Source organism: Nicotiana tomentosiformis, chromosome 5, assembly GCF_000390325.3.
Source record: "Nicotiana tomentosiformis chromosome 5, ASM39032v3, whole genome shotgun sequence".
Classification (NCBI taxonomy): domain Eukaryota; kingdom Viridiplantae; phylum Streptophyta; class Magnoliopsida; order Solanales; family Solanaceae; genus Nicotiana; species Nicotiana tomentosiformis.
The window spans coordinates 13,558,350-13,585,814 of NC_090816.1; the positions used below are offsets into that span (position 1 = coordinate 13,558,350).

Consider the following 27,465-nt stretch of genomic DNA (forward strand, 5'->3'; position numbering starts at 1 on the left):
GGGTGTCCAAACTCAATGGCCGAGTTTTATTTTAACACTGGTTTGTTTTACTTTATTGTTAATTTCTATTACGCATCCTCACATTTATCAATTGGTATTAGGTGAAATCACGTGTCTTTAGAACTATATTATAAGTTTAATTGTTATCCAATTACGATATCCAATTTTTTTAAAGTCAAGGTGGGTTGCTCTGATGGTAAGCACTCTCTACTTCCAACTAAGAGGTTGTGAGTTCGAGTCATCCCAAGAATAAGGTATGGAGTTCTTGGAAGGAAGGATGCCAAAGGTCATTTGGAAACAGCGTCTCTATTCCAAAGTAGGTGTAAGGTCTATATTTCTCAATTTTGGGATAAATAATTGTATTTAAGGCTCAATTGTATTTGTTACGGAGGTCATACACACTAGTTACATACTATAAACGAAGCCCTTCCCGCCATTTGTTCCCTAGGCCTTTCCCATACGAAGCGCGAAGAGAGAGAAAGAGAGAGAGAGAGAGAAGTGAGACTGTAGAATTGTGCTTCAGTGCCGTCAACTCAATTACGATATCAATCTTCACTCTTCGGTAGAATCGGCGCGTGTAACTCTCAAGAAAAATGGAGGATAGGGTTCCGGCGACAGGGATGCCGAAGCGTCTAGAAGCGGGTATTATTTCAAAAATCCGGCTGGAAAACTTCATGTGCCATAGTAACCTCGAGATCGATTTCGGTGACTCCGTTAATTTCATTACTGGTCAGAACGGAAGTAAGTTCTCTCTTCCTCTTTAAGTTCTGTTATGTTCTCGTTTTCCCCCTTTACCGTAATGGAAATTGCATAAAGTCTTTGAGTTCCGAGTACCTCTGCACCCATCATTATTCCTCTGTGAGAATGCACGCGGACTTAGTATAAATATTATTTTTTCAAAATTTGTGTGGCCTAGTGGTCTATAATGAAGTAAGAGGAGAACCAAAAAGTCTCAGGATTTGATCCCGGCGGATGCAAAAAATACTACTTCTTCCGTTCCAATTTATGTGTCTTGTTTGACTTGACACGAAGTTTAAGAAAGAAATAAAACTTTTGAAACTTGTAATCTAAATAAGCCATAGATGTCTGTGTGGTTGTACATCATGTTTAAAGTTAAATTGTTCTTGAAGAAGGAAGTATGATATTCTTTTTGGACAGATTAAAAAACAAATATGACACATAAATTGGGACAGAGGGAGTATATGATTTCTTCTCATTTGCTTAAGCTATGGTGGGCAGAGTTACTCGGTATCTGCACTAGCGGGAGATTGCAGGTGCCCGATAAAATATTGGAAGAGCCAGCAATCTGGCCCGAACTCCACATTGATAAAAAAAAAAAGAGTCACTATTGCACATTTTTTCCAGAATTAAAAGGATAGTAGGTACACCGTGCTATTGAGTGCAAACTTGGTAAAAATTTGAATGTTTATAATTTATCTGCTATTGCCTTTTTTTTTTTGATGAAGTAAGTTGTTTCATTAACAAAAGGCATCTAGGAGATGCAACGTTACAAGGAAATTGGAATGCATAAATACTACTCCCTCCGTTTCCGTTTCAATTTATATGAACCTGTTTGACTGGGCACGGAGTTTAAGAAAAAATAAAGACTTTTGGAATTTGTGGTCTTAAACAATTCAAAAAGGGGCTCAGAGTATTTGTGTGGTTATAAAAGCTTCTTATTAAGGATAAAATTGTAAGTTTAAGCAAAATTGTTTCCAAATTTAGAAAGAGGTCATTCTTTTTGGAACGGACCAAAAAGGAAATAGGTTCACATAAACTGAAACGGAGGTAGTACTACATGTTAGTCCCTCTACATCTTGTCATTCTAAGACAAAGGAGCTAACAAAATCCATTAATTGGTCAGTACTGATTACAGTAGCTAACTTAGTCCAGCAAAAAAGATTGAGTAAGCATTTAGCTTTGAGAACGTGATTTGGAGTTGAGATTCCATCAAAACATCTGCAATTCCTCTCATTCCATAAACAACAAAAAATAGCAGCATAGATCATCAACCAGATCTTTTTGATGGTCTTATCAACTCTCCATAAACTCCAGCTCATGTGTGTATCTCTCAAATTCTGTGGCATGACCCACTTTAAACCAGAAAGACAGTAGAACATGTTCCAGAGGTCGGTGGCCACTGGGCAGTGCAAAAATAGGTGGTTGACAGTTTCCTCATTCTCCATACAGATGTAGCATCTGTTGACCAACTGAAAACCTCTTCTGTTTAGGTTGTTTTGTGTTAAACATGCCTCATTGAGCGCAATCCAGTTATGACAAATGACTTTAATAGGTAGCTTAGTCTTCCATATTAACTTCCAGGGCCATGCATCTAACACTTGATTCTGAGTACCAAATTGTCTGTAACATTCTTTCACTGTGAAGGTGCCCATTCTCCCCCAACATATGGTGTCGGGTTGGTTCACATCCATATTGAACCTTTCCACTTTTGCTAGCATATCCATCAGGCTATCCACTTCCCAGTCCTGCACTGTCCTTTTAAGATGAACATCCCAATTACTGCCATTTCTGTTATGTGCTATGGAGGAATTTTTGTCTAGAGCAATCTGGTATAAGCTAGGATACTCATCCATGAGAGCTGTATAGTTTAGCCATTTGTCTTTCCAGAATCTGATGTGAGCCCCATTACTTGGTTTGAAAGAGATATTTTGAAAGAATTCATCCCCCAGTTTACTAATGTACTTCCAAGGACCCACTCCATATGGTGCATTAGAACTATTAGAACTCCAGTTGTCTCTTTTCCCATGCTTGGCATTGATCACCTTCTTTCAAAGGCTTGACTCTCCTGTTCCATACCTCAAAGCCATTTCATTAGCAGACATTTGTTGTGGACAACTAGATCTCTGACTCCCAGACCTCCATTTAGTTTTGGTTGTGTGACTTTGCCCCACTTTATTAGGTGGTACTTGTGAGTGTTGCTATTGCCCTCCCAGAGAAAGTCTCTCCTGATTTTGTCCAATTACTTTAGCACCTTCTTGGGAATAGAAAACAGTGACATGTAGTGTGTTGGAATGCTATCTAGTACACTATTGATGAGAGTTAATCTGCCCCCCCCCCCCCCCATAGAAAGATATTGAAGTTGCCAAGAAGTTAATTTCCTTTTGAATTTTTCAATAGCACCATTCTATACCTCACAATTTTTGAATTTGGCTCCCAATGGAAGGCCCAAGTATGTGGTAGGTAGTGACCCAATACTGCAGCCCATGATACCTGTGAGCTCCTCTATGTTGGGCACATGATTGACATGATAAATTGTACTCTTCAATACATTGACATGTAATCCTGATAGAGCTTCGAAGAGAAGTGTTAGATTCAGGTACATAACTTGAGATTTCTCGGCCTCACAGAAAATCAAAGTGTCATCAGCATACAACAGGTGAGAGATAGTGATTGAGCTCCCAATATCTGAGCCTATTCTGAATCCCTGAATCCACTGTAATTCTCTGGCCTTCTCCAACATCTTGCATAGCCCCTCCATGGCTAGAATGAACAAGAATGGGGAGAGTGGATCTCCTTGCCTAATCCCTTTCTGGGGTGAGAAGAAGCCTGCTGGTTCTCTGTTAACAAGCACCGAGTACTTAACTGTTGAAATGCTGAATTTGATCCACCTTATCCATTTATCTCCAAATCCCATCTTCCTCAGTATAGAGATTAGATAAGCCCAGTTCAACTGGTCAAAAGCCTGCTCTATATCAAGCTTGCACATAATGCCCGGGTGTCCAGTTTTAATCCTCCAATCTAGAGCCTTATTGGCTACGAGAGCTGCATCAGTTATTTGTCTGTGTTTGATAAAGGCATTATAGTGACTAGAGACTAGCTTGCCAATGACCTTCTTCAACCTTTCTGCTAACAACTTGGCCACAATCTTATAAACACTGTCAATAAAACTTATTGGCCTGTAATCTTTAAGCTCTATTGCCCCTTTCTTTTTAGGGATCAAGGCAATGAAAGAAGCATTGCATGATCTCACCATGTAGCATTGCTGATGGAAGTGATTGAGTGCCCCCATTAGCTCTGACTTGATGAACTCCCAAGTGTTTTGAAAAAAAGCCATAGCGAAACCATTTGGGCCTGGAGCTTTGTCTGATGCACAAGATAAAATGATAGTATGTACTTCCTCTTCCTCAAAGGCTTTCTCCAGCATTTCCCTATCTTCCCCTAAGAGCCTCGCCACTTCAACAAAATTGGCAGTTGGTCTCCACTCCTTATTCTCTGTGTATTTATCTGCTATTGCCTTAAATCTAGTTTGCTTTGCAAAGCAGGAGTACAACTTCCCCAGATTCATTTTCCCCTAGTGTATGCGCACAGTCCTAATTGAAAACGCGCTCGTACTTGTCTGATCTACCTTGGTGCAGGGAATTGCAGATAGGTGGTTCACTCTTAATAAGTGGGGTGTCAGGTTGGGATTAGAGTGGCAGTTTGACGTGCACAGCAGAGGGAATCGTGTTGTCAGCCTTTAGTATATGACTTGAGACCGGCCCTCAAGAGTGTAGCCTAATGGTTGATGAAGTGGGAGGAGAACCATGAGGTCAAAGTTTCAAATTCAAATCTAGGCAAAAAACACAAGTAACCTGGTACTTGTGCTTGTGGGAGGTAGCGTATACCTGGTGGAATTAGTCAAGGTGTACGCAAGTTGGCGCGTACACCACCATTATAAAAACAAGAACTTGAGACCAAATAACTTAATTATTTTGGTTAAAGAAAAATTTACTTCTTGAGCCGAGGGTCTTTCGGAAATAACCTCTCTACTCCCTCGGGGTAGGGGTAAGGTCTGCATATACGCTGCCCTCCCCAGACCCCACTAGTGGGATTTTACTGGGTTGTTGTTGTTGTTGTTGTAAAGAAAAATTTACTATGTGTGAATCATTGACTAAGTTGGTGTTTGCTTTTCTTATCATTTCCATGATGTGGCTTGAGAGGATCTATTTGTAGTTTTTGTACTGGTTTTTGATTGGTGTAGGTGGGAAAAGTGCTATACTGACAGCATTATGTGTGGCATTTGGGAGCCGCGCTAGAGGCACACAAAGGGCCAATACACTAAAGGATTTTATAAAGACAGGCTGCAGGTTTGTTATTGTTTGATTCTTACCTCGTTCTATTTTGCAAAGAAGCATTTATTGTCCTCTATTTGTGGATTGTGTTAAAAGCTTTTGAGTTTATTTTCTAGTTTTAAATTACTGTTAGAACTTAGAACCGATGAAGATAAGCTTTAGAGGAAATGCCCGTCTGATGTGATTCATGGATAAAACAGAAAGTTAAATATAGATTAATATCTTCAGTATATACCCATGTTATGGAGGCTTGAAAGTCGAATGATTCTCTTCTTAATTTATCAAAAAAAGAAAACATTGAATGAGTATAGCCACAAAAAAAAGTTTTCTTTCTATATATAAAGAAAATGGAAACAAACAAATGGATACATGATATCATAAATATATACCGGGGAATTTCTTTTATTTTCTTAATGAAGTAGGAAATACTATTCAGTCTGGTATTCATCTCATTAATCATCTCTCCTTTAGCAAGATAATCTAAGTTGAATTCTATGTTTGAGTTTCTACTAATGTGCTTATAAGGTGCTGGTAATTTGTATCTATTCACAGCCATGCCCTTGTTCACGTGGAAATAAAAAACCGAGGAGAGGATGCTTTCAAGGCAGAAACTTATGGTGACCTCATAATTGTAGAGCGCAGGATCTCAGAGTCTACCGGTTCTATCGTTCTAAAGAATTACCAAGGTTTTGTATTGTGATTTCAATAGCTCTTTCTAGTTGATAGAATATGCTAGTATCTATGAACATATAGAATATGTAAAAGGACAGCAATCTAAAGTTATGTGATATTAGAAAGCTTATATCTTGCTTTTTACTGAAGATATCTGTCAATTAAGATGTTATTGTCTCGTGTGCTTGCTTATTTTTGTTTCCTGAGATGTTCTGTTGAAGAATTCGCATTACAGAACTGATGTAATTAGTTGTTGGTTATTGCTTTTAAAAAAATTCCTGGTAAAGTAAATTTTTAGTCATAAACTTTTGTCCAAAGTCCAGCTGAACCTTGTTTTCTTCCTTGATTTTTCTTTTTTTTTTTTTCTGAATTTGGTTTGGCAGTTTGTTAGGGTCTTCCCGAAGCACATTGATATGGAAATTCGTTTGGATATTGTACTAGCTTTGCTCAACTGGATTTGGGAGTAATTTGTGTTGATATTGGTTGTGTGGCCTGATGAATTTACAATATATTAATTCTCTATCTATCTGTGTCTGTTCCTCCTTTTAAGTTCCTAACTTTAGGAGTTTAATCCAATTCTTCTGAAATTTGAAGACCAAGTTGGACACCAAGCCGTGCAACATTTGTGCATCATGTTTTCAGTTTCCAGTTCACAAATTCTAAATCATTGCTTTTCATGTCACATTTGATGATTCATTTAATAATCAAAGTTAAGAAAAGTTCATCAAGCTTCCAATTTATGCTTGTGGAGGCAGAGCTCAACTAAACTATGTTACCTTGCTTATTATCCTTGGCTCATTGGGTGGAGCTTGTCGATTTCATGCTGGATCTTCTTGTTTTTCCTTATCCTTTTTTCCTTCTTCTAATGGCATTTAACAGGTAAAAAGGTGGCTGCCAAAAGAGAGGAACTCCAAGAACTTATAGTTCATTTCAATGTGAGTGCATGCCTAGACAGAGAATTTGTTCTTAATTTATTGGTGAAGCTTAAGCTTTACTTCTCCAAAACTGATAGGCTTTTTAGTTTTTATTCCTTAATAAGCACGAATATGAGCAAGTGCAGGGAATCATTGACTTCCTTTTTATGCCATTATAGAAATTAGGCGTTTAGTTATTGTGCATTTTTTATTATGCAGATTGACGTGGAAAATCCATGTGTAATAATGAGTCAAGATAAAAGCAGGGAATTCTTACATTCCGGAAATGCCAAAGACAAGTTCAAGGTGAGGGGCTTAATAGCTAACATTATCAGGTGATGCTTGTGTAATTTGATCTTCCACTTGGTAGCCTTCTTTCTGCTGTGTTTATATTTCGTTCTGAGTTTAGAGGTTGGCCAGCATTGTTCGTTGAACTTTGTCTTTTTCTGTTTCATGTTTTTAGTTTATCAATGACTACTGCTTAATGGAGGGAGATCCTATTTAGTGATTAATCTGCCACTATCATGATACTTTGCAGTTCTTTTTCAAGGCAACACTACTTCAGCAAGTGGAAGATCTTCTGATTGGTATTCAGGTTCAATTGAAAAACGCAAATGAACTAGTTGCTGAACTGGAGAAATCAATAAGTCCTATAGTGAAAGAACTTGATGAGTTGCAAGTAAAGATTAGAAACATGGAACATATAGAGGAGATTTCTCATCAGGTAGACTTGTTGAAGAAGAAATTGGCATGGGCATGGGTATACAGTGTAGACAGGCAGTTACAAGATAAAAGTAAACGGATTGAGGAGTTGAAAGGACGGATTCCCACATGTCAATCTCGAATAGATCAGCATCTTGTAAGTGCTCTGATTCTTCCCTGAGAAAGTTATGCTCAGAGTCATAATGCCTTTGTTATAACCGTCTCTTGAAGCTTTCTCCTCTTCTGCATATGCTACCGGAGACTTCTTCATTTCTTTGCTGTAATGTTTATTAGTATGACAATCCTGCCCTTGTTAGAAGCGGCTGGCCTTAGTGCCTTTCTGGAGATGGTGCTATCCTATATATATAAAAAAGAAGTGGATAATAAAGAGTAGAGTGTTATTGTTCTTATTATATTATCAAATGAGAACGAACATCAGTAAATATACAGCAGAGACATAAGTTTTTTCAACCAGCGACATATCCTAAATTCAACAATGAATTTGAATAATTATGAAAGAAAATTGAATTTATTGATTGATCTTTCCGCTATTGTCAGACTTCTGTTTCTTTCTTCCTTATGGATTCCCCTCCATCATGATATTGTTGTGGTTTAATGGGTTGGGCACAATTTTGCTCCTTTCCACCAACAACCAAATATTGTTAAACAAAACATTCCGTCGGCTATTATAACAGACTTAGAATGGCTGACTCGTCCATTTCAAGTGAGTAGTTTCACTCGACATGTCCTCTCTTCCACTAATGTGATAGCAACATCAAGGAGTCTGTCACACAACTCAACTATTCACCGTAACTGGTCAGTCGTAAGCCAGCAATGCAAACAACAACATCAACAAACCCAGTGTAATCCCACAAGTGGGGTCTGAGGAGGGTAGGGTGTACGCAGACCTTACCCCTAGCTTATGAAGATAGAGAGACTGTTTCCGATAGTCGTAAGCCATCAATGCGTATTGCAATAATCTGCTTTTATCTCCTTCACACATTTCAACCTCCTTGGAAGGGCTTGTGGTCCACGAGGAGGAATGGGTCCCCCAGCTGCCAATGTCCTTCTCCAGTACCCATTTTGCCTTAAATGCTGATGGATTTGAACATTACAACAGCTTGCTTAGTGGAGAAACTCTCAATTGGGCTGAGACGTGCTATTACCTTTTCTGCATGTGGATATTGTCTCTCAGGCGGTACAACTTGCTTGTCAATGTTCTGACTAGACTTGCTTTAAGAACTCCTTTCTCCTTTCCACTTCATCCATAAAGCCTGAGCATATGAACTAGGCATTTGGACAATATTTTGTTGAAGTTAAAAAAAAAGGCTTTTTGAAATTGAAGTTGAAATTAAGTTTGTGTTTGGGAATGAACTTCACTTGAAAATAAGAGGGTGATTTATGATTGGAAACCATTATTTCACTTGAAACACTCCTCAAACTAGCAGTTCAGTATTTCAAATAAATGTTCATCATTTGCAAATACTAATGTCTAACCAGTATTTGCAATACTGATGTCTAACCAGTATTTGCAATACTGATATATTTGTATATGGCGAAACAAGATATATTTTCCTTCTAAATAAAGAGTTGGCCATGCTGTCATAACGGTGCACACAGTGTATGTGATTTTTTCTAGTCTGATTCAGTGGTTTCTCATATTCTTTTCTCCTCTTGTTTTTCAAAGATTAAATATCTATATAGCTAGAAGGAATTAGGGGATACATTCTCTCTCTCTCTCTCTCTCCCCCAAAGATTCATCTAGCTTGAGTCAAATACAGGATAGGTAAGATATTGTTGCTATTCCTTTCTGTACCAACCTCCACTACTTTGGGATTGAGGCGTTGTTGTTGTTATTGATCTCTTTCTGTACCAAAGTCATAGAGGTCTTAGTGGTTAGGCGGTTACGGTAATTTTACTTGTGATCAGAAGGGAACATTCACAATTTGTCGTTTGTATTCTGTGGTGAAACTTTTGTTTGTGACTGCATTTTCTACCCTTCTCTTTCTCTTCTTCCATAGTTCATTTGTTACTTCACATTGCTTGATCATATGATGTCTTATTCCTAGAAAACACTAAGCAAACTTGGTTTGGTTGACAGAGGAAGATGGAGGAATTGAACGATCAGTTGGCCAAGAAGAAAGCTCAAATTGCTCATTTGATGGAAAAGACATCTGAGGTGAGGAGGATGACAGAAGAGTTGAAGCATAGTCTTTCTTCGGTATGTGAGCACTTCTCATATAATTCCGTTTCTGATTTGGATAGTGTTATTTGATAAGTATGATGATTGAATGATTGTTTTGTTGTCGTCCTAGTTTTGAGTTTTAGCTGACTCCCAATTCTGCTACTCTTGTTCTTTATACAAAAACAACTATGCCTCAATTCCAAGCTAGTTGGAGTCGGCTATATGAATCCTCATTATCCATGTTCATCCTTTTAGACCTTGTTCGTTATACTGAAAGAAATTTGTTCCTTTCCTTTGTCTCCTTACATATTGTCCATGTATAGTTGGGAAATTAAGTTATCAGTGTGTATATATAGATCATCTTCGGTGGTGAACTATTTGTACAAAGTACTTGCCATGTGTTGCTCCTTCGACTGCGTATTTCCTGTTGAAGATGACTGAAAGCTGTATCTATTCAAATGCTCTTTCTCCACTTCTATCTTGATGCCAAAACCTTTCTTTAATATGTGAATTTCGTTTGGTAGGCTACAAAGGAAAAGCTTGAGCTGGAGGAGGAGTGGCGTCGTAGAGGTAATTACATCCAAAAGATGGCAAAACGGGTCAAGATGCTTGAACAACAAATACATGATGTGGATGAGCAGAATATTAGAAATACACAGGTTGTCTACACTGATTTTCTGTACCTCCGTGAATTGATACTTTATTTAATTAGTTCTCAGTACACCCTGATATTGCAAACCTAGAAAGAAAGTCTGCTCCTTATAGAAATGAATGTAAGCTCTTTCTGACCTATTCTTTTATTTCGATCCTTCAGATATTCCTTTCAGCCTTTCTTGGTGTGATTTGGTACCTAGTTTAACTGTAGCTTTCCAGTATTTAAGCTAACAATAGTAAGTCTACTGTACAGTATGGAATTTTCACTGTACTATCTCAGAGGGCAGGGACAGATGGGTGAGGCTTTCTTATGCTATATGCTGACTTTGAGGCTAGCTAGTAATAATGACGCAAAACACCTCTATTTTACTGCCAAGAGTTGTTGTGATCACCCAAAAAGGTCGTTCTCCATGCACCTCAGTTTTACAGTCAAGAGTTGTGATCACCCAACAAGGCTGCTTTCCATGTCTGGGGCTCATGCAGAAGCTATAATTTGTAGACATTTCTCGTGTAAGCGCTGCAATTTGGGCAGAAATGTTGAAAGTGATTTTGACCTCAATAAATCTGCTCATTCTTGAGCCGAGGGTCTATTGGAAACAGCTTCTCTACCTTACAAGGTAGGGATAAGGTTTGCATACACGTTAGCCTCCCCAGACTCCACTTGTGGGATTCCACTGGGTTTGTTGTTGTAAATCTGCTCATTCTCTATGAGTAGCATAGCCTTTTGATATAAAAATGATACTCTGACGTGTTTCCAGCCAGGTGAAAAAGGTGTTTTTTCAGATAATGTCTGTGCCTCATAAAAGCTGTTACTGTAATGTTCGGTTCCATTGTGTGATTCTGGTGTTGAGATAAAAAATAGTCATCCAGGATAAATGTGTGTTCCATTGAATTCAATTCTTCAGCTGACTAAATGTGGGGTTTATGTATATCTTGTGGAAATGATTTACATGCTTCTACATTCCAATTTACTGTAGGCCGAAGAACATGATATGGAGGTGAAGCTGGAGGAGTTCCAAGCTGAGGTTGATAAGGCTAATGTTGTATTTCAAAGGTCATAGGATATGGTGTTTAAGAAATATTTGATTGTGTTACTGCTTGACTGCTTCACGAGTACAGTTCCTTTTTTTGAGAAATTAATCTCTTGATCCAACTGAAGTTTTGAAGCTGTAATATGGCAGGTTGAAGAATGAAGAAGTTACCTTAATTGAGAAAATCAATCAGGCGAAGGAACAGATAAGCAATATCGTTCATGAGGTATGAAGATATTAGCTGATTTTCCTCTTTTGAACAAGCATGCCAGAGTATGAGGAAAGTTTTCCTGACTTTGATAACCTTGTTGATTAATGCTGTGTTCTTTCTTACATCTTTTGTAACAAGACGTTGTAGTTCTACTGTCACTATCCAAAATTGGCTGATTTTCCTAATTGTTTTTCCATTTTTCTCTTAATTTTCATTTTAGGTGCAATTTATAACTTTTGCTTTGGAAATCTTGGGCTTATACTATTATTCTTGGACTCTTTTAGATTGAAGAGAATGACAAGAAGGATCGTGACATACGCTCTCGCATTCGTGAGCTTCAACTTCATAAAAGCAACAAGGTATCTTAGTTCTATCTGTCGAGGATTGTTCTTTATTCATCTTAGCTTGCTTGGAGGGAGAAATTCATTTTGCAAAGTTCTTAGGTTCCCCAACTCTAACAATTGATACCTTAGTGGTCTTCCAAATTTTATTAGTTACTTGGGTTTGTATCTTGACACTATCATATGATTTTCTATTTTCCTATGGTTAAATGGTAGATGAACCATTTTATTTACCACTTTCAACAATTGTTTCAAAGATCATCAGTTAGAATTGTATATTGGCAGTCAAGAGCTCAAATATAGAGACATATGATAGCTAAGAGAATTAAACATGGGACAATATATATCTCAGTGACGTATAATGCCATCTTTTACAATCAACCCTTTGTTTTTTATTCTTATCTTTGTCGAATGAATGCAAAGAGCACCTCAATATTCTCTCTGATTTTTCTTGTGTCTTCTCTGCTTTCTGTTTACATCTGCCTTCTTTAGCTTATTATATCAATAAGCTACGCTTTCATCATTTATTAAAAGATCTTCTCTGTCCGAGTGTTGTTCAATTGATGTTAATAGACTTGAGGGTGGAAACTTGGCATGACGATAGCCATATACATAAGCAAGCAGAACTGTCCTGCAGTTTCTGTTGTTTTTTATTCAGCCATCTGTGGAGTTTTTCCTGTTTTCTTATGTATTAACATGACAAGAAGATTAATATTCCAAATCTCACTTTAAGAGGAAGTTTCTGATTTTTTTAACTGTGCGGTTAACACGCAGCTTAACTTAATATAATACCCAACAGGGTTGGAGGCTAGAGTATAGAAGACATTATCAGGATTGTGAAATTGACAGAATATCCTGTTAATTGGAAGAGCCGAAGAGGTCAAGGAACTAACAGCAGAATATAACTTCATATCCTTGATGTTGGGAGTAAAAAGTTGTGGGTGATTCTCAGTGAAGTCTTGTTACCATGCATTGCAAGGAAATGAAGTCACCATGACTGTCCTTGGAGATGATAGGGGAAAACAAACCATCTATTTTTGCAGTGTATAAGTGTAACAACATTATGGAATATGGAGCATGTTACTTTAACTTTTCTTATATCAAGTGGTTGATACCAAGATCTCTGAAGGAAGCGCTTTTGAGCTGGTCAGGTTGGAGGACTGAAAGAATTTGGCAATATTTGAAATAGAACTCGGATGCATTTTGTGGATCTTTTGGAAGGAGAGGAACACTACGTGCTTACAGAAGGGAGCAAAACACACACAAATGCTTGTGTGTTTTAACTTCATCATGCAACATGACAGATGTATTCGATTCACTTATCTATAAAAGTAAAAGAAAAAGAAAACAAAGATGTATAAAATATCAACTCCTTTCTTGGAACTCTTAACTCTCTAGGATCTATGGGAGAGGGGGGTTCATGCACTTTTTTAATCTCAATGTAAATAGTCAGCACCTCCTTGTTTTGTCTTCAATAATTTAATACAATCATCGACGTACAAATGGAAGGAACTTTCTCTAATCAATAAAAAGAGAACTATGTCTTATTATTGAAGACTTTTTTAAATCATAGGTTATACCTTGTTCTTCTCAATTTAAGTTGTAAAGATGATAGTAAAATAAATGAAATTTTATTGTGATTCACTTTTGGTTTCAACATAGATGCCCGGTGAGTAGGTATGAGAGGCTAGCCATGGTGGGACTGAGGAGAGGTGGGGGTAGGCCTAATAAGTATTGGGGAAATGTGATTAGGCATGACGCGGAACTTCAGCTTATTGAGGACATGGCCCTTGATAAGAAGTTGTGGAGGTCGAGAATTAGGGTAGAAGGTTAGTAGGTAGTCGTGCGTGTCTCCTTTTCATAACATAGCTTTACTATTAGTCTTGTATTTTCATTTTCATTCTTTCGCTTCGGTTATTATCATCTATCTTGCTGTTGTTATTGCTTGTCGTTTTTGCTTCTTTTCATACGGGGGTCTATCGGAACAGTCTCTCTATCTTCTCAAGGTAAGGGTAAGGCTGCGTACACTCTATCCTCCCTATATCCCACTTTGTGGGATTACACTAGGTTCGTTGTTGTTCTTCTGGTTTGTGGTCCACCTCTGGCAGCATAAGAATCTGTATAAGAATTTATACGGAAGTAAAAATTAAAGACTTATTTGCATTTCCTAAATCATTATTTTGTCTTTATTTCTTTGCAAACCTTTGTTGTTTGTACTAATTTCCTTTTCTCAGGTTACAGCCTTTGGAGGAGGTAGAGTGATGGGCCTTCTGGAGGTGATTGAAAGACATCATAGAAAGTTCCAGAGGGCGCCGATTGGTCCAATAGGTGCTCATGTGGTATGTGATGGATAAAATTTATTGTACATCTGTGGAGTATATCTTGTCCTGTTTTTCTTTGCTGAGCTTACAAGCAACTGAAGACTGATTCTTCTTTTGTCATTTCCACAGTCAGATATGGTCATTATTCCATTATAAATGTTTTCATTATCCCCTCAGTTTGTTAGGGTTATTTACTTTTACAGTTGGCCATCAACATGAACGTACCAAATGGAAAAAATTGTACAAAAGTGGTGAATCTTTTAGATTGTTATGTACCTTAGAGTTAAGTATAATAGTTAACTAAAACATTGTGCTAAGAGGGTGAATCTGTTAGATAGTTATGTAATGAAGATTAGACTTAAATGTAATATAGTTGACTATGTATATGTTTCTACCTTGGGTAAATGTTAAATTGTACATTAAAACTGTGAATTTAAAACGATTTAGGCCTATGGCATTGGAACTCTCATGCGCTCCTCTCAACTCTTTCGCCGCTCTCTTATTCTCATGGCATCTATCACCAATGAAATGTCTGAATAATATTCCTACAAGTATGGTCTTATATATTATGTGCTTCTTCCGCAAAAAAATAGGATTACTGTCCTTCAATTTGGAACCCTCAGCATCATTCTTTACATGCTACTTTACTACCCAAAAGTCATGCTAGAATTGGCATTTCTTTCAGCTTTTAGGATCTACAGTTTGCCTGCCTCACCTCTTGTCCATATTTCTTGCAACAACCTCAAGTTTCGTGTTTTGTCCCAAAGCTCCATTCTAAGAACAATTCCACCTGCCACAATTCAAGTGAGAACTCAGTCATAGTAGCTTCACTAAGAATAAGACAAATTGTTATATAACAGATCCAAATGAAGCCGGCGGATTGTACAAAAGAACAAAAGCTAACCTACTGTTAATATAGTTTAGAAGAAAAGTAAGCTCATTTTTTTGAAGGATTTCCAGACTCGGATTGGTGTTTGTAGCTAGGTATACCCTCTGTCCTCTTAGGCATTTGTAACTGATAACAAATTTCCTTTATAGTCGAAAAGGGAGATTTTTGAGGGAGCATATCATATACTTCACTGATTGTTAGTTTGTATTTGAACGCAAGCATAGAAAGAGGCATGTACCCAAAAGGAGATGTGCTTGGTTATTGCAGGTAGAGCTATCCTCTCGTCCAGGGAGCCTTTTTTTGGCAAATTGTGCAATTTATGTATTAGTGTTTAATACTTTCGTCAATTCTCGTCATTTAAATCCTCCTCAACCTCTGTTTGTATGTCAATTCATTCTACTGAAAAGTGAAACCAAATTAAAATGTAAGGTGATCGCTTCTGTGAACCAAGTTTCAAACAGCTGCCTGTCTGCATTTTCCCTCTGCATTTTCCCTCTGCATTTTCAAGGGGAAATGCATGCTACAGAACATAGAATGGAGCTCATCGTACCTTTGGATGAAATACTGGAAACCCTCTCCTCAATTAACTGTATATTTTACTGGAACCACTCCCAATATGCTTTCCATTTATGCATGTGAATAGGTATTCGACTTGGCCTCCTTGCTACTCTTTAGTTCACTTGTCCTGAGATTCTGTAGTATAACTGTGTCAGATCTACACGAGATGCCCTCCCATAATCACGGTTCTTTGCCCATGCCCTTTTAATTTTTTTTCCATATTATTCTGCCTTCCGTGTAGTATAAGTGGATCTGTGGTTTCTTTGTTTTCTATTTCCTGTATTGGTTTTAATTGCATATGCAATTAATATGTTTAGCTTTCTTGCTTGTTTAACTTTTGAGAGCCCATGCTAAACATTTATCAACTTGTTATTGCAGACCTTGGTTGATGGTGACAAATGGGGTATTGCTATTGAAAGTGCCATTGGCTCGCTGCTTAACGGTTTTATTGTAACGGATCATAAGGATTCCCTTTTATTAAGAGCTTGTGCAAGGGAAGCGAATTATAATAACTTACAGATTATCATTTATGAGTTCTCTAGACCAAGGTAATGATCTTGCTCTATATGTTCGATGTATGTATGTATGTTTGTGTGTGCGTGTGTATTGATGAGGATGATTTATGTCCTTACACATCGTTGATGACAATGTATACCAGTCACTTCTGGGTAGATAGATACTTCTCTGGTTTCTGATAAAGCTTTTGCTTGTATTTGTTGGTGTAGGTTGAACATTCCCGATCACATGCTTCCCCGGACTCATCATCCAACTGCAATTTCGGTCCTACGTTCTGACAATCCTACCGTACTAAATGTCTTGATTGATGTGGTAAAGTTGCTATTTCTGTGGGTTAAATTATTCTTACCAAAGCTAAGCTGTTCTTTAGTTTTGTAGCTTCTTACTGATCATAATAAGCGGTTTCGAGTTCAGATTTAATTTATGCGTGGACAGATGATTGCCAATTTGCAGAAAACTCATTTTATTTTCATATCGATTATGTTTATGATAGCTTGGCTTATCCCTGGCAGTCAAGTTCATAATTCCTTTTTTCATTATTCTCCTCTCTGCCGGGGTTTCTCTAAGTTTTTAGTCACGATTTGGGTTCTTATTTATTGCCATGAACTTCAGACTAATTTCCAGTCTCTTGTGTTGATCTTTTGTCACTGTTACATCTGTATTTTTCTGTTGTTTAGGTTAGTTATGCTGATTATGCCTTGATGTTTCCTTTGTCTTGTTAGGGTAATGCTGAGAGGCAAGTACTTGTTAAAGACTATGATGCTGGAAAAGCAGTTGCTTTTGAGCAAAGGATTTCAAATTTGAAGGAGGTTTACACTTCTGATGGGTACAAAATGTAAGATTATGTGGTCTCTCATATGCCGCTCAATTTTGTATCTTCATGCTTAATTGCTTTCCTGTATTCCTGTGAGTAACTTCCTGTCTGGTCTGTTCAAGGTATTGGCTAGGTTGTACATAGTTCGTGTATAGATTCATCAAGTACTTGGCGGGCGAAATTGTTTTTGCCAGTTGGTTTTGATTTATTCTAGATTAATTAAATCTATGAATTGACTTCCATCGGTTTATTTTGTGTGGAGCTGTTTAGGATGACTAACCCGATGCTCTAAACCTGTCCAAAATTTTGAAGTATCCATTCCAACGACAGCAAGTCTGGCAAGAGTTTGTTTATTTCATGGAGAACTGTGGCCATCATTTTAATTCAATATGGTTTAAACATTATAGTTTGCATTTTGTGAGCCTTAATTAATCTAATTTACTTTTTTTGCATTGCTTGGTTTAGTATTGGCTTGGATAGAACAGTACATTTTGCACTGGCATGATTAACATACTCTAAACTTCCTAGGTTTTCTCGGGGTTCAGTCCAAACTATTCTTCCACCAATGAAGAATGTGAGGAGTGGACGTCTTTCTGGTTCATATGACAATCTAATTAAAACTCTAGAAAGCGAAGCATCCGAGGCACAGATGAAAGCTCGACAAACCAGGGGTATGAAGAGGAGTATTGATGAAGAGCTTCAAGGACTCCAAGATAATTTGCAAAGCGCTAAGGTATTGATATTTTTAGCTAAGTGTTCCACCAGAATAATAGCTTTTACTCCCTTTCTAAAGCTGTTACAAGTTTCACTTTGGTTTTACTTATCATAATCAAAGTGTTTTCCCTTTCTTCAGTAGTTCTTCAAGTTTCACTAGGTTCCTTCTTTTTTGTGGGTCAAGGAAGATTTATGGCATCCTCAAATTGAGATCTAGCACCTTCAGATTTTTCTGCAAAAAAAGAATGCTTGCAGCTTGTGCCTCGCCAGAATAGTTCCATGTGACTGATCATTTTCTTGACAAATCAGCTAACATTCAGAAAATGATAAATTAGAGTATCTTGTAAACAAAGTATAATTAACTTGTCTCTTTAATTTATTAGTTGTTCGAATATATTGAAAAGTTGCCTCATTTTTATGATATCTTTAGATTGTTAGGGCAACTCCTCTCTCTGGTTGTTTGAAAACATCTGTGTACCCACATATATATGGGAAAAAATGTGATTTGATTACCTAGTGATAAAGAAATATATTTCCCACAGCCACTTGAAGAAGATTTGTGAATGTGAAAACCGCAGGACACAGGAGGATCCATTGCTAAGCTTTTAATATGCTTTTCATGGATGGTTCTTTCCTGAATCAAACAACCGATTTAGGTACAACAAGAAACCTTGACTTGTTGTTATTTTTTCTTCTCACAGAGGTTTGCTGCCTCATCAAGAGTAAAACATTGCTAAACCCTCTATAAAGAAAAATACAGGAAAATATGTACTTATGCTACATAGAAATTGGTGATACTCTCATCTAATAGGGTGCGGTATTCTTTCTGGAGCATCATTTGTATGGTCAAGTCGTCAAGACAAAGGTGTTCTTGGTAGTACTACTGACTGTCCTCCATATTCTTTTGGATTTTGATCCATATGGCTCCTGAATAACTTGCTATAATAAACTTTCTTTTAACTAGTTCTGGTAAGAGTAATTCAGACTGATATATGTGAGTGGGGCTTTCTAAGTTTCGAATGATATGACCAACTATTGATATAACCATTAGTTCCTCTGCTCCTGCAGAAGAGGCGCCATGATGCAGAGCGCGTTTTGAGGTCCAAGGAGTTTCGCTTGCAAGATTTTAAAAAGTCATATCTTGCAGAATCTAGCTCCACCGCTGTATCAACAGTAGATGAGCTTCACGTCGAGCAGTCGGTCTGTTCCTCTTTCCATCCTTCTCCACTAAAAATTGCACTTCGGTTTCTGGGTCTTCAGTTTCAAATTCAATGTTTTCTTGATCTTTTAGATGGTATTCCACTATAGTTTATATTTTCTTAAAACTATGTACAGAAAATCCGTGATGAGATACATGAAAGAGAAAATTCATTGGAAGAGCTTCAAGTGAGGCTGAATGAAGCCGACACCAAAGCTAATGATGTCAAAATATCCTTTGAAAATTTGTGTGGTATGCCATTTTTGCTTTCTTTGTCAGGTTGGAATTTCTCCAAGTATATTCCTTCTATATATGCCTTTTAGTAAAAGCTCTTCCATTCTGGAACTGTAGAATCAGCAAAAGTGGAAATTGGAGCCTTGGAGGAAGCAGAGCGTGAGTTAATGATGATTGATAAAGATCTAAAAGACGCAGAATTGGTTCAGTCCTACTTTTCTTATTTTTATTGACACTTCATATTTATTTTTTCCCGCATTGTGATGTTTAATTAAATTCATGGATGTATTACAATTTCAGAAGAAGAATCATTATGAAGATGTAATGAGTAAGAAGGTTCTTTCCCAACTTAAAGGCGCAGAAGAAGAATATCAGGAACTTGAGCACAACCGTAGGGTATGAATAGTTGCTTATATTCATATGAATCCTATGAGCACTAACTGGGATTGACTAAGAAATTATTTATTGTAATACTTACCAAAATAAAAAAATATTTATAGTACTCCATTATCACTTGTGAAGTTTAACTAGTTAAATATAGGCCAGAAAAGCTTGATAAAGTGCTAAACACAAAGGCTCTTAATTAATTAGAATATTTATAGTATACTGGTTGACAATTTTGGCTTTCCTAGATCCTTTTCCTATTGTAATGCATTTGCATTTGTGAGTTTATGATGCTTTCGACTTTATATCATTCTAATTTGTTTTTTGGGCCTGTACGTTTGATTTTTACTAAACAAATATAGTTACTATTAGGAAAAGAATATTGTCGGATTTCTTCCAACAAAATCTGTTTTTAAGAAGCATCTTCATTGCACTTAGAAATTGGAACTGCAAGTACTTGAGATTTTTTTTTTAAAAATTATTCGTCTTATATTCTGAATTTCATGAAATCACTTAAATGGAGGGATTCAAATTAAGATAGGTGTGGAATTAACCAGAAGTATACTTTTGGTACATTGCTATATTTAGAGATTGATTATTAGGTATATAGATCAGTTACTGGTAGATCTATGTACTTATGTATTTTTGAGTAAGACATTTATTAAGTATGAGATTCCATGAAAGGCCTTAAGTCTTAGCATCCGTATTAAGTCAACAACAACAACAACATACCCAGTAAAATCCCACTAGTGGGGTCTGGGGAGGGTAGAGTGTACGCAAACCTTACCCCTACCCCGGAAGGGTAGAGAGGCTGTTTCCGGAGCATCCGTATTAAGTATATTGTATAATTAGTCAAAATGGTAAAGGGAAGTATTAACATAAGGAAAACTATGACCACAAATATTTTCACCACTTACATTAGTAGTTTGGTTAGTTGCTCACTGCCTTGGTCCCCCCTTTCCATGGTCTACCTTATTGGTGCATCTCTCTCTCTCTCTCTCTCTCTCTCAACTCCAGTTTCCATTTCATGTCACAGAAAGCATTTTATATTACCTTGCTTTAACTGTATCCCTGGCTGCAGGAGAGCTACAAAAAAGCTTCAATCATCTGTCCTGAAGGTGAAATCGAGACTGTAGGAGGCTGTGATGGAAGCACTCCGGAGCAATTAAGCGCCCAATTAACTAGGCTAAGTCAAAGACTTCAGCAAGAGAGTCGGAGGTAATGATTTGACTGTATTTGATTGGTTACCAATTCAATCTCATTTATGAAACTTCTTTGCAGACATCCAGAGTCTATTGAGGATCTCCGCATGTTGTACAACAAAAAAGAACGCAAAATTTTAAGAAAGCAGCAAATGTACAAAGCATTTCGCGAGAAACTAGGTGTAAGTTACCTCCTTTTTGGCTATAATCCAGTCTCCTCCATCTGGGAAAAATAAAATTTGTTGTTGGCTCATGGAGATATTATATTGAAGGACTTCATGTGGCCACAGAGGCTTAACAAGGCATCTCTAGTTGCGTTGTATGTGAAAACCAATCTGATTTTGCTTTGTCATCTTCTTAGAGTACTAAGATGTTAAATTTTGTTTTGCGAAGAAAAATATGTAATGCTCATATGAAGACGCTATGCTTATAGTTTTCAGTGGTTTTCCTTGTGTTATTGATCTTTAATTGAGTACAGAGGGATGTTAGTGGGGGGCAATAAGTTTTGCCAAAGTTGTGTAACATCCTCAGAAGAAGGCAATTTGCTTAAAATCTCAACAAACGAACTTTTCATACACTGGTTTGCAAGTTGGGCATGTGCGCATCTTTGCGCCAACTTGAGGGGGAGTGTTGACCAGCTTAATTGTGGGAGAAGAATAGTATTTTAATTACTAGCTTGATTGTAGGAAGTTTGTGTCCTAATTAGCTGTAACTAAATATTCAGTTGGGTGAAAGGGTCAGGAACCAGATTGTCTTCACTGAAGATCTTTCATTGCCTTGGCAAGTTAGAGCTTACTTGAAGCAATAACAGGGTGGCTTTCCAAACTTCAGAGTTAGGCCAAAGAAGAGTCTCTTCTGTGTTAACCATGGAGGAGTTTAACTATGTTATACACTTAAACTGTTTAGCTTTTTGCTTTATAGTTGGTTGTTCAAATTTTGTAATGGAGGAGTCCTCCCATATCTTAGCTACATTTCTTCTGATCACCTTCATCATGCTCTGGAGGCTATGGTCTATCTCCTCCTCCATGTACTTTTGTTGTTCGATTTATGTATAGGTTAGGGCTATTCCTAACCACCCACCAACCAGGTGGATCTTTTAACTAAAAAAAAATATTCTTTTATTATTTTCTTTCCTAGTATATCTGCATAATACTTTTATATTAATACCCATATGCTTGGGACGTAAAATATACTGAAAAATTTTTAAAAAGGTAAAAACTAATTTTATTTTTAAAAAATGACATGTGGACTGAGGTTTTGGGGTGGGGGTGGGGGGTCAAAGCTATCAAATAGAGTCTAGAGGGTAATTAGGACAGAAAATTATTCAGGGCTGCACCGAATAAACAGTGCCAAGTTCAGGGGTTGATATATGCCTTATTTTTCCTAATTCTTCCAACCAAAGGACCTCTACAGGTTGTATGTTTTTCCTCCATACAGTTGAGTGGTATCCCATAGGTCAAGTCTCAATTCTTACTGATTTTGAATTGCATTTATCTTTGTTTTGATGTTTTCTGCTTTTATACTTGAGTGCTGTAAACAGATAATCGTTGGGGTCTTGTATAGATTATACGCTGCTATTTCTAGATACTTGCTATTTGATTACCTACTAAGTGATTGTTCAAGATTGATTAATGAAAATTGTACATTGAATTCGCAGCTTATCTTTGAGTTAATTGAAATGACTAGAAAGCTCACCATCTTAATATAAAGTCTCTTGACCTCCAATTTTACTTAAGTTTCTGGCTCACAGCAGAGTTGGTTAGGCAATAACTCCTTAAGATAGATGTCATAGTTGTTAGTTTAGTAGTAGCAATTCAGCCAGTATTCATGACACAAGGGGAATAATGCTATATATCAAATCACTGACGTTTCTTCTTAATACTTACCTTTCTTATTGCTTCGTCCAATATTGGTACTCATTTTCATTTGACGTTCTTTTACCCGCTTGCTTTGTGCTAATATAATCCATCTTGTGTCTTGACTTTCTGTTTTGTAAGCGTTATCTAATAGAAACCTTCCTAAATGTATTGTCAGGCATGCCATAAAGCCCTCGAGCTACGATGGAGTAAATTCCAAAGAAATGCAACTCTCTTGAAGCGCCAATTAACATGGCAGTAAGATCTCTATCATTTACTTATCCATCTTATTTACGATTCTTCATTGGTAGTCCCTTCATATCTCAAATTTCTTGTTTGCTAATTTTGCGTTAGATTTAATGGCCACTTGGGTAAGAAAGGGATCAGTGGGCACATCAAAGTTTGTTATGAAGAGAAGACCCTTTCGATAGAGGTGACTTGAACTGAAATGACATGGTTCTGTTTGCCTGAGCTAGTCCTCCATTATTATTATTGCTATTATGTCAAACTGATTCTTAAAAGTTTAATTTTTGTTTCTGCCTGAAATCTTCCGCAGGTAAAAATGCCCCAAGATTCATCAAGCAGCAGTGTTCGTGACACACGAGGACTTTCAGGTTTCCTTCTCATTCTTTACTAATACTTGGAAAGTGAATCCAAGAAACAACGGGCGAAAGCCCTAGTGCAAAAAAGTTGACTGTTAAAGTCCCTTTTCTCAAATTTGTATATATACTCACACCACAATCAATCAACTGGGCCTTAATTCATAGATAGTTGGGTCCGCATTGTGATAGCATGTCGTAGTGGTTTGGGAAAGAAGTTTTCTTAACACCTTGAGAAAGATCAACTTTAGATCATTAAATTGATGGGGAGCTGGTTTGTTGCTTTTAATCCCTGAAGTTCATATTTTCTATCTAGATAGCGGCAGATACAATATGAATAGTTCACACATAGAGGATATACTGAGAGGTCTAATAAGATTATTCGGTCATGTCCTATGTGAACTAAGTTAGTAGATGGCATATTTGAACTATTCTATCTTGGCTCATTTACGGATCATTTAAGTGTAAATCATTACTTCTAGTAATGTAACACTGTCATAATCAACACAACTTTGACTTATCAAAAATAATAGTAATAATAATAAAAATCTCAACACAATGTGGAGTTAGCGAACAGTCTAACAGACGTCCTCTTTCGGCAAAAGCCAGCCCTGTTTCCAGTAATCTTCCATTGTTTTCTCAAATCCAAGCTGAGATACTTTAAGAAAGTGTGTTTTGGGTGAGGGATCGCCGTCGATAGAGTAAAAACTTGGAGATTCAAACAAGAAACCAGTGCCATATATAGCCTTGTTGCGATTTGTTTTTTAAAATAAATAAATAAATAAATGTGTGTGTGTGTATATATATATATATATAGGGATCGCCGTCGATAGAGTAAAAACTTGGAGATTCAAACAAGAAACCAGTGCCATATATAGCCTTGTTGCGATTTGATTTTTAAAATAAATAAATAAATAAATAAATAAATGTGTGTGTGTGTATATATATACATACATACACTATCAGTTAGTGTTTTTTGCTAGTTTTTTCTTTCTTTCTATATTCTGTGAGTTTAAGAAAAAGCTGTTGCGGTTGCTGCCATTCTTTTTTGAAATGTCGATTGCACTAGGTATGGGGCTCAATTTCCAGCTTAGTGAGGATTGTTTGTTGTTTGAGCTGTAATTCTGCTGTTTTTGGTAATACTATTCTTTATTTACCGAAACAAATGCCAATTGCTGATTGAAAGATTGTGCTTTTTTCCATTTCTTTTTTATTTTTGGAATTTTCATTGTTTGATGTTGCAAAGATTCTGAAACTTGATTTGCTCCAACTGTGGGATTCACATTCCATTGCCCATTTGTATTTGAATTAGTTTTTGATGTAAATAAAAGAGTATTCTGGCGGTGTTAAGGAATCCAGCTGTTAAACTGTTGCTGAGACAGAGATTAGTATTAACCACATAGGCAACCTCAGGAAAATTAAACAAAGAGAAGGGAACAAATAATACGAAGGGAGTAAGGGGCATGGCCTTCTCTTTACCTTCTAAATGAATAGGAGCGAAAAGATGTGAAAGGTTTCATAGCAGAAGATATGCCAGAAGGGTACTGTCAGAATGTAAATTTCAGTTCCTGCTAGGTTACTGGCAGAGTGTCACTATTTACAGTAACGAACTAGTAATAAAACGTTACTGTGAGTAACATTTTAAATCTCCGTTTACCCTGCCAGTCATTAGTTTCTGCCTGTTGGAATTTTAAAATAAAATAATAGCTAAAACATTACTGAGACATACGTTTATTCTGTTAACTTTATTCCTCTTGTAGCGTTTGTTATTTTTGTTCTTTCCCTAGGGATATGGACTCGATGCCTTCGTTGAGTATCCTGGTTATTTAGATCCGATGTGAAACTATTTTGTTTTTGTTCTGATGTAAAATCAGGGGGAGAACGTTCTTTCTCAACTTTGTGCTTTGCACTTGCTCTTCATGAGATGACTGAAGCTCCGTTTAGAGCAATGGATGAATTTGATGTATTTATGGTGAGTTTTACAACATGACTTTAACTTTCTTAAAAGATACTTTTCTTGTTAATTAGGAAATAACATTTGGTGGAACTGTGTCACGGGCCCCCCCCCCCCCCTAATTTGGAGAAGTTGCAGTTTTGGTTCTTAGTTATTACTTTATTCCGGTTTAGCCCCTGTATTATACTATTATTCACTTGAGCACATTTTGATGTTTAATTAAGAAAAATGTGCAATTTTAGCCCATCGCTCATTGAAACTAACAGATGTTTTAATGGACATCAACTTGTGCAGTTTCTACACATTAGTGCTTTCAACTTGAAATTAACAGGAATCTGAAATATGCTTCTAATCATCAAATTTCGCGCCATCATCTTTTGCGTTGTCATTTACTTCACCTTTTATTAGTCTTCGTCCAAAGCCTCCAAATAGAGACCCAAATGACTTAGAGAATGCAACTGGCCTTCAAGGGCAATTGCAGTATACAAGCACGATGCCAGAGCGGGTCTGTCCTTCGTTGGTAGTCTCTATGTTCAATACAAAAGCCATCATCAGTGTAATAAACCTATTTTCCTACCTCGCTCCAGGCTCAAAGGAAACATAGAGTTGGGCATGACAAGTACATACACATCTGGTGTATGTTGTTTATTGATACATTAATTACAATTTTGATGGAGGGCAATGAATGAAGCCTAAGGGATAAAGAGCTTTGTCAGAAGAAGGAACTCATAAAGCTATGTTGAAAGCTGAAGGAATTTACTGTCAGCTAGAGAATATCTCCGACTACTTGTTGCCTGTAATGTTCAGATGGTAGAAACGGCAAAATATTAATAACCATATATCTCTTGAAAGCTAAGTCACAGTTAGGACACAAGTTGGTGTTCTGGATGTTTGTTACTTTTATTGACGTCTAAACCATGAAATTGCTGACTCTTCATTTAACAAAAGGTTAATAAGAAGTCTTTTTCTCTGTCAGATAAATGAAAGAAAGCACTTGGCTGTCTTTTAACTATTCACAGTTTGTCCACTATAACTTCCATATATCGTCAGGGATCACAATGGATGGATGATTATGAATATTTATATTATTCTGATAATAATGAATATGGCTCAAATGGAGTAATGCAGATGCTGCTAAAGGATTGTGATACTTTAAGGTGTTCTTATGTAGATCATATCCTCATCAATTAATGGCACCCCCATGTATCTGAGGATGGATGGATCTTTTGATGCAATCATGGTGGGGTGAACTATTGTAATGGAGGACTGGTTTACAATCATTTATTCCTAATCGTGCACAAGACGGGCATTTCTATTTGTTGAAATTTACTAATGGGTTATGCATCTATAAATCCTTATTCTAGTGGATTGCATGGGAACATGTTTCGTTGCACTAAACATCGTAGAGAAACAGTCTATTGGTTGCAATCTTTAACTTTCCATTAATGTACAGGATGCCGTTAGCAGAAAAATCAGTCTAGACGCTGTTGTGGATTTTGCATTGGCACAAGGATCACAGTGGATATTTATTACCCCTCATGACATCAGGTAGTCTGAAAGCATGAATAAATATTGTCTATAAATCCAGCAACCTGAGTCTTTGCTTTGCCTTCGGTATACTGTCGCTTAATTTGACTTATTTGAACCATGTATAATGAGTATATGTCTCTTCAATTTTTCCGTTCTCCCTTCGGAGTCTGGTAGAGTTAGTTCTTTTTATAATACTGGTTTATTATCAATCCCCATCTAAAAGATTTTCCTTTTTTTCATCAGTCAGCATAAATACTTTCGTCTGACTAATTGTGTCTTTTTGAAAAAGGAAAATTTAAAAAAGAGTGGGATAATGGCTATTTTCCTATACTGGTTGGAGTGGATTCATCAATTCACTGTAATGTGGCAAGCATTTATTTATCTCTTTACTTTGAATTGGTTGCAATGTTGATCCATCAAACATTCTTTTGTATTCAGTATGGTGAAGCAGGACGAGAGGGTAAAGAAGCAGCAAATGGCGGCTCCTCGTGCCTGATTCGTTTTGCATTTTATTTTTGTGGGAGATGGTTATTTTTTGGGGATTTCAGGTGGGCGTGAAGAAGAGTTCGCTAGTGAAAGAGGTCTTGTTTTACTAGTCTTTGGCTTAACATGTCCTAAATGATTTCACAGTTAAATCATTAGAAATTCTAGTGATAAATAAAACTAGAAGGTGAGTTTATAAATTTAATGTGTTCTATGTCTAGTCTTGTTTCCAATTTTCTTATTGAGGTACCATTGGTGCTTCTAAATACCGTAGATCAAAGCCAAGCTTACACTGTCCTATGTATATAAAGTCTTTTAGCATGTTTCAACATTTGCTATATGAAAGTATCATGCAACCTAAATCATTTTGGGGAGTTGTGAAGAGAGAAAATAGAGTCGAATATTCTTGGACGCATATTCTTAGGATATTA

General features: G+C 36.9%; 1 protein-coding gene across 2 annotated transcripts; it reads left to right on the top strand.

The window, feature by feature from the left end:
* Positions 1–399: 399 nt before the first annotated feature.
* Positions 400–27,396, top strand: LOC104106376 (structural maintenance of chromosomes protein 6B-like). Of its 2 annotated transcripts, none has more exons than XM_009614912.4 (28): positions 400–741; positions 4,982–5,087; positions 5,625–5,758; positions 6,624–6,679; positions 6,878–6,964; positions 7,197–7,517; positions 9,462–9,581; positions 10,070–10,204; positions 11,177–11,253; positions 11,381–11,456; positions 11,726–11,800; positions 14,017–14,121; positions 15,929–16,098; positions 16,276–16,399; positions 16,789–16,901; positions 17,409–17,613; positions 18,663–18,794; positions 18,930–19,044; positions 19,144–19,229; positions 19,327–19,422; positions 20,492–20,628; positions 20,692–20,794; positions 22,647–22,726; positions 22,823–22,901; positions 23,025–23,082; positions 24,942–25,039; positions 26,475–26,569; positions 26,990–27,396. In XM_009614912.4, exons 1-28 carry the CDS (start codon positions 594–596, stop codon positions 27,045–27,047), a joined length of 3,189 nt encoding a protein of 1,062 aa, XP_009613207.1. In that variant the 5' UTR covers positions 400–593; the 3' UTR covers positions 27,048–27,396. The 2 variants fall into 2 exon arrangements, with proteins under 2 accessions (XP_009613207.1, XP_009613208.1); XM_009614913.4 differs by having other exon boundaries at positions 16,276–16,378.
* The last annotated feature ends 69 nt before the right edge of the window (positions 27,397–27,465 follow it).